This window comes from Atta cephalotes, assembly GCF_000143395.1.
Source record: "Atta cephalotes unplaced genomic scaffold scaffold00008, whole genome shotgun sequence".
Classification (NCBI taxonomy): Eukaryota; Metazoa; Arthropoda; class Insecta; order Hymenoptera; family Formicidae; genus Atta; species Atta cephalotes.
This window is the reverse complement of record NW_012130072.1, coordinates 6,607,134-6,613,926: the sequence shown is the minus strand read 5'-3', so window position 1 is coordinate 6,613,926 and position 6,793 is coordinate 6,607,134. Positions and strand designations below refer to the sequence as shown.

The window sequence follows — 6,793 nt, the reverse complement described above, 5'->3', positions numbered from 1 at the left end:
ATGTTGTAACGCGTGCGATATGCATGTAAATTTATTATAAATAAATTATTATAAAGCAGTAAAAAAAGCATTTCTCCATAATATTTGTTACAATATCTATTAATAATATTTGTTATTAAGAAAATTTATTATTCTATCTTTCTATCTTACTACTTCCTGATTATTATGTTACATTAATCATACATATATGTACAGGTTAGAAATGTTAATATCATTGTGCAAAAATTTATTTAAATATTCATTTAAAAAATTAATAACAACATGACGCGACAGACATTCTAAAAGAAATAATGACTCTTGTGATTTTAAAAAAATTTTAATTAATAATAAAATAATAAATTTTTTGTTTAATTTTTTATAATTAAATATTCTTATTCTATAATATAATAATATAATTCTATAATATAATAATTCTTATTTTTTAAATTATAAGTAAAAGTAACATTATAGTGGGTAAAATTATTTGATTTTTTTCTTCTTTACGCTTTCATTCTTACAAAATTTCTTATTTCTTTCTTATTCCTTCCCTTTCGTTCTTGTATAAAATAAGATTAGAGACTAAAAATTATATCATAACAATTCATTTTTATGTCAAGCTCTCAAGATAATAATTTGAATTCTTGATAAGTTAACCAATGTTTTATTTAAAAAAATAATTGTTTATTACTATTCGTTGAAGATAGAGGATACTGAAAATAATAAAGCTAAGAAATTATAAATATGTGTATGTGGAATGTTTATTATAGGTATTTATGCACAAGTGTCCTATATACATTTTATATATATATATTATGCATAACATCGTTCATCTGCACAATACATAAATACAAGGTTTTAATACATTATCGACAAATGTGAATCTAGTTAACAGATACTTTTTATAGGCTTCAGTACATTTTCAGTGAACTGTCCTACTATATTACCTCTCGGATGGTAACATGCCACTACAACACAAGAACCATCTCGTTTAGCCATTGCAATACCCATTTCAGTCGTGTTTTTCCAGACAATTTGCGTAAAATGGCCTGCAAACAAGAAATAAAAATATTGTGAGCGTATTTTATTTATAATTTTGTCACAATCTTTTTAAAAAAAATTTTAATAATTATTTTCTAATAATTTTTAATAATTATGTTATTAAAAATTTTTAAATAAGTTAAATACTATAATTTAATTTAAAAAATATTATAAATTTTATTATAGCAAAATAAATAATGAAATTAAATTAATTAATTTCTTAGGAATAAATCTTTAATCTGTTTGCATACAATTGCTACATCTTTTATATATTCTATTAATTTTCCCATTGATTAAATTTGATGTAATATTAAAGTATATGGAAATATTGCGATACACACATGTGTTAAGAACTTTTGGTTCGATACCAAATTTATGTTCTTTCTTCTCGGAATACCACTTTGAAATGACTTCACGTGCGGAAACGATTAGTTTAGGATCAGAACACTGCATTGAATAAATATTTTCGCCGTACGGAGACGACGATTGAGGTATAAGTTTATTTGTGTTTAGCAACGTGTTTGCCCAGGCCTAAGAATGAATAAATATATGTATATAATGCAACTGACTTTTATGACATTTTTTATACAATTCTTAATCAGTTAATATATTAAATAATTAATATACATATAAATACGTTCCAATGATAATATTGTATATTCTAAAATACCTTGGCAGCTGCTGTTAATTCCGGATTTAATCTTAAATCCGGTACACGATGCTTTCTTCGATATTCATTATGAACCAGTAAAGCTTCCTGCTGCCACGTTTGCTCGTCTCTATAATGTTGTTTTAGGTCGGTAAAATTAATTCGTTTCGTAGGACTTGCTTCCACGGGTGGAAGAACATTCTCCGTGAAACTGCCTAAGAAATTCCCAGCAGGATTGTAATTACACACAACATAGACTTCGCCATTTCGATTTCTAGCCATTCCCACCCCTAATTCAGTACTGTCCCTCCAGATCACTTGTGTGAAGTGACCAGTCTTCAATGTTGTAGGCTCTTTTCCATATTGATGCTGAGCTTCTTCAGCATACCTACAAAAAGTAAAAGTTTCAATACATTACATTACATTTAAGTATGAATATAATCACCTTATTAAATGATAAAAAAATCTGATAAAATTATCTGTAATACAGATTTAAACATATTCGTAAAAATTTTATTAATTTTAATAATTACAAATAATTACCTACATTAGACAACTTGATAGGAAAATACAATTAAATGTTTAAAATAACAATTTGAAAGTCAGATCTCTATCTTTTTTTAATTTATATTTAAGGTTAATTCAAATATATATATTGATAAAAAAAAGAAAACAATAATTATTTTTATTTTATGTTAATTATGACTTCATATTATATGTTATTGTACGGTTGCCACATTACATTACATTGAAATCGTTATATTAATTATGACTTCATAATTAACATATAATGTAGCAACCGTGTTATAACATATGCAATGTAATATGCATTAATAATAAATATATGTAATCATCTCACCATTCATTCACTGGTTCTTCGCCACCGACAACTGTCTTTGGATTGGAGCTCCACATACAATAGAGATTCTCTCCATAGTCAATATTCGCTCTATGTTCTAATCTACCTTTAGCGGCCAATATATTAGCCCAGTCTTGACTTGTCTTGCACAGCTGAAAACAAATACCATTATTTATAGATTCCAATTAATATATTATTATTGTTATATAATATTATTGTATATATAATTATTGTTAGCAGAGATCCCTCCATGCTTTGGAGAATGAGAAATATAAAAAATCGACTTTCTTCGATTCTTGAAACTTGTTCAATGAGGGTTACGATTTTATTGCAAAAGAAAGGTCGAGAGAGTAATAAGACAGTAACCTGCTTGCTGAGTCGTAACGGCGGTACTCCATGCCGCGATCGGTAGAAATTATGCGTATCGAGGCAGACGTTAATAAATTCCTTCGGAGGTCCCGATCTGCGTACAGATGGTTTACGTGTGTCAATCTTTGTTATCTATAACATATAGAGACAGCATTGTATGACGGATTGAGATCAAACATATCTGTTAGTAAAATCTACAAGTATATTTACAAAGATTCTCATTAAGCATTTAATTACATTTCATTATAATAGAACTTAATGTGTATTTTTTCAAACATCGCAAGTTGAAGTTTTGAAGTTTTAGATTTTAAAAAATTTGTTTATATCACTGACTTAAAATCTGCACATTTTGTAAATGTCATATTCATTGATTTTAAAATTATAAAATTTTACTGAAATATCTCAATAGCATTAGTATGTATCTTTCACAAGATTTTAAAGGTTTAAAAAAAATAGAAAAAATACAAATGGTATTCTTATTTAATTGCGAATTGGGAACAATACGATATATAGTACGATATATAGTAAGCAATAATGATATAAATAGTAAAAGCCAGACAGTGTCCTTAATAACTTAAACACAGAACCGTTTATAAGAAGAAACTAACTGAAAGAATTGATTTCCCATCGTCCTATAGGAATACGATTATCTGCTACACGATTAGAATATTCATAGATAAGCTTCTATTCGTGCTTCCGTTTGCACGCGTGAACGCTTAAATTTCTCTTACTTGCTGAGAAAATTGTCGAGTGTAATAAATTATTAAAATATAAATAATGAAGAAATAACACACTTTTTAAGATGTCATTTCAATAACTGAATTAGAGATCGTAATCTAAAACAAAACAGCGATAATTATCGTGAGACTCGAGTTGATAAGTTCAGAGCTTTCCGACAATCATCTATTTAATTGCTTTAAAGATCTGTTCTTTTAGCTAAATTTCTTGCACAGTTCATTTTTCTCTTTTTCTTTTCACGTAAGAGAAAAAGAAAAAAAATACAAAAAGATCTGAAAAGAATAGATCGATCTTTATAATTTGGCAAAATGTAGGCGATGACTTAAATTGAAAGCCAAAAAAGTTAACATTAAATTATTAAATAATTTCAATAGTTTTCAATAATAATCTTTAAAATACTGTTAACTAAAAAGTTAACTAAAAAGTTAAATTAAATATTTATAAACAGAGCATTTATGAAAGAAAAAAAGAAAAATTTTGCTACCGCTAAATTAAACAAAATTCAACAAAATTCAACAAAATAAGTTGTTTCAATGATCAGTTATCAGTACCAGATAGTCGGCTAAAAACTTAGCAGTTATTGAGTTCACTGTTTGATGAATATACATGAGTTCGCGCTACAATCGCTTAACCGTTTTGTAAGCAAGGCCATTAGCATGAATGCAAAAACATCATGCGCGTATGAAGAACAAGTCCGACGAATGAGAACGCAATGCCACGCGCACGGAAAATGGAGCGGAAAAATCGATTCCGCGAGCGCATGAAGCGATTTAAACTTCTGATAGATTAGTCATCGCATTAGTCGGACGATCATCCCAATGATCCACCAATCATCCAAAAGGTGCAAACCAGTGACTCTCTCAAAAAAGGAGTGATCCTGAGTCATCGCAAAGTGCCAATGCACCTTTCCGCGAAGCAACTCTTATAATGTTTAGGCTCCTTTCACACTGCACGCAATGTCACGTGCAGTGAAGATAATCGTCAAAGAGTTACGCTTTCCAACCGGCTAATTTACCAAGTAGGTTGAAACCAAAAGACTCCTAACATGAAGAAATTGCAGTAGATCAAATGGTGAAAAATTAACTAGCGAAGAATAGTCATCAGTTTTAAAATTAATTAACGTATCTACTTAAACGTTTCTACTTAAATATTGTATATCTTTGTATTTAAAGTATGTAAATATGTTAATTCTTTTTTAGAATCACACCCAGCATTGCTAGTTCATAATTGTAGCGAAAAAGACTGATAACTAAACTTAGACAACTATTTGTTACACAAATAATTTCTTAATGTAACGCGGTTTATTTTCAAAAGTAATTTATGATGCAAATGTAACCTTACAAAGTATAATACTTTTATAAACGCATTTAGATATAATTTATCACATAGTACAAGTAGCACGAACTAATTGCTTATTATGTTACATTGTAATATTGTTAATATGATCAACAATTTACATAATGCTATCTGTTTTCTTCATTTGTAAGCGCAATATAAGCAGTCGCACATTTATGTAAAGATATAGAACTGAGAAAATTTTGATTGTTTTACTGTTTAGACTTTCTATAAATATTATTATTTTTTAACCTTTTAGACCAGAACTTTTCGGATTTTTCGCTTTCTTACAAAAGTTTGGTTGACCATGGAAGTTTAGATAATAAAAATTTGAAATAAGAAAAAAAGAATTATTATGACTTCAGAATTTCAAAATCATGGAATTTTATCTTCTTTATTCCTTAAAATTATTAGATTTTAAAGCTCTGTATTTTCTAAGCATTTATCTCAAATTCTTATAATTTTAGATTTTCAAATTTATATTTTTGGTGAAATATCAATAAGCAGTTACGATAAATGTCGATACCTGTGAGGACGAATATCTCGCAGAATCGGGAGATGCTGAAGAAGACCTAGCGCTGCTACAAGACATGCCATCACTTCCTAGACTGCCATGAAAACTACCATGCAAGGAATTCGACAAAGGACCCGGCGATGCTGGCGATGCCGTCAACGGAGACTTCGATCTTACTGAATCTGTCCTCGACCTAAAAGTAGACCGATTACATGGTGTACGAAGAAATACAAAGTGCTCCTTTTTGTTCCAGACAGTACAGTGACGTATGAATATTTAACGCTTTAAATAAGCAGATCGAATTTATTGAATTTTTTGCACTAGAAGCGATTTTATATGAGCGAATGTAGATCAAGTTTTGTTCGAATTGGATATGCTTTAAGAATTCCTTACAATTTACAATTAGTTATTTAATGCTCTGTAGACATTATAAAAATCATTAAAATTAATTTTATTAATAGTTATCGATAAATAATTAGTTTTATTTTAGAAATAAAATTTTAATATATAAACTGTAGACTATAGTTACATACATACATTTGTAACTACGTAGATTAATATTATTAAATAAGTACATATATTTATAACTACGTAGATTAATATTATCAAATAAGTATACAATGATTCTATGATCTATTATCAAATAAATTAAATAATTGTGTTTATTTGTCTTTGATAATATTAAAACAAATATTATACAATTAAAATATTTATAAAATTAAAAATGTAATAAGGAGAATTGTTTAAAGAAATAAGAATTTTAGAAATAAGTTAGAAATAAGAAAAAATATTATTATAACTTTATTAATTTAAGAAAGAAACATAAATTAATCAAAAATTATTATTAAAAAATTGCTTTTAAAGTTTTATTACTATGATGATATTTAAACAATAATGTGAACAATAGTGTGAAATTAAGGAACGTAATAGTAATTTATGTTTGTAATTACACACACACACACACACACATCCGCGCGCGCACAAATACATATATATATGTGAAATATAATTATGGATTAAAACGTATCAAAGAATTGCGTAAATGGTACAAATATTTAATGACAAAAGTGCAATAAATCGTAATCCAAAGTCAACATTATCTTAATAATTCAAAATTTTTATCATATCGTTAAAGCTCGCTTATGAAACGCCATTATTTCTTTAATAATTTTCAAAGATGCAAATTATAAAATAAAAATTATATAATATTATTTTAAAATGGCATAATCTAACATCATAATCAATATTCTTTTTCAATTTGCGCGCGTGTGTGTGTGTGTGTGTGTGTGTGTGTGTGTGTGTGTGTGTGTAG

General features: G+C 27.6%; 1 protein-coding gene across 1 annotated transcript in view; it reads right to left on the bottom strand.

Annotated features, from left to right (window-relative positions):
* Positions 1 to 864: 864 nt before the first annotated feature.
* The window catches only part of LOC105627292, a 27,413-nt gene continuing 21,484 nt past the window's right edge, over positions 865 to 6,793 (bottom strand). The window contains exons 4-9 of the mRNA XM_012208578.1: positions 5,494 to 5,674; positions 2,892 to 3,026; positions 2,526 to 2,677; positions 1,688 to 2,054; positions 1,359 to 1,548; positions 865 to 1,025 (exon numbers count right to left, since the gene is read on the bottom strand). Of these exons, the coding sequence (XP_012063968.1) occupies positions 865 to 1,025; positions 1,359 to 1,548; positions 1,688 to 2,054; positions 2,526 to 2,677; positions 2,892 to 3,026; positions 5,494 to 5,674 (1,186 nt within the window). The remainder of the gene's footprint in view (positions 1,026 to 1,358; positions 1,549 to 1,687; positions 2,055 to 2,525; positions 2,678 to 2,891; positions 3,027 to 5,493; positions 5,675 to 6,793) is intronic.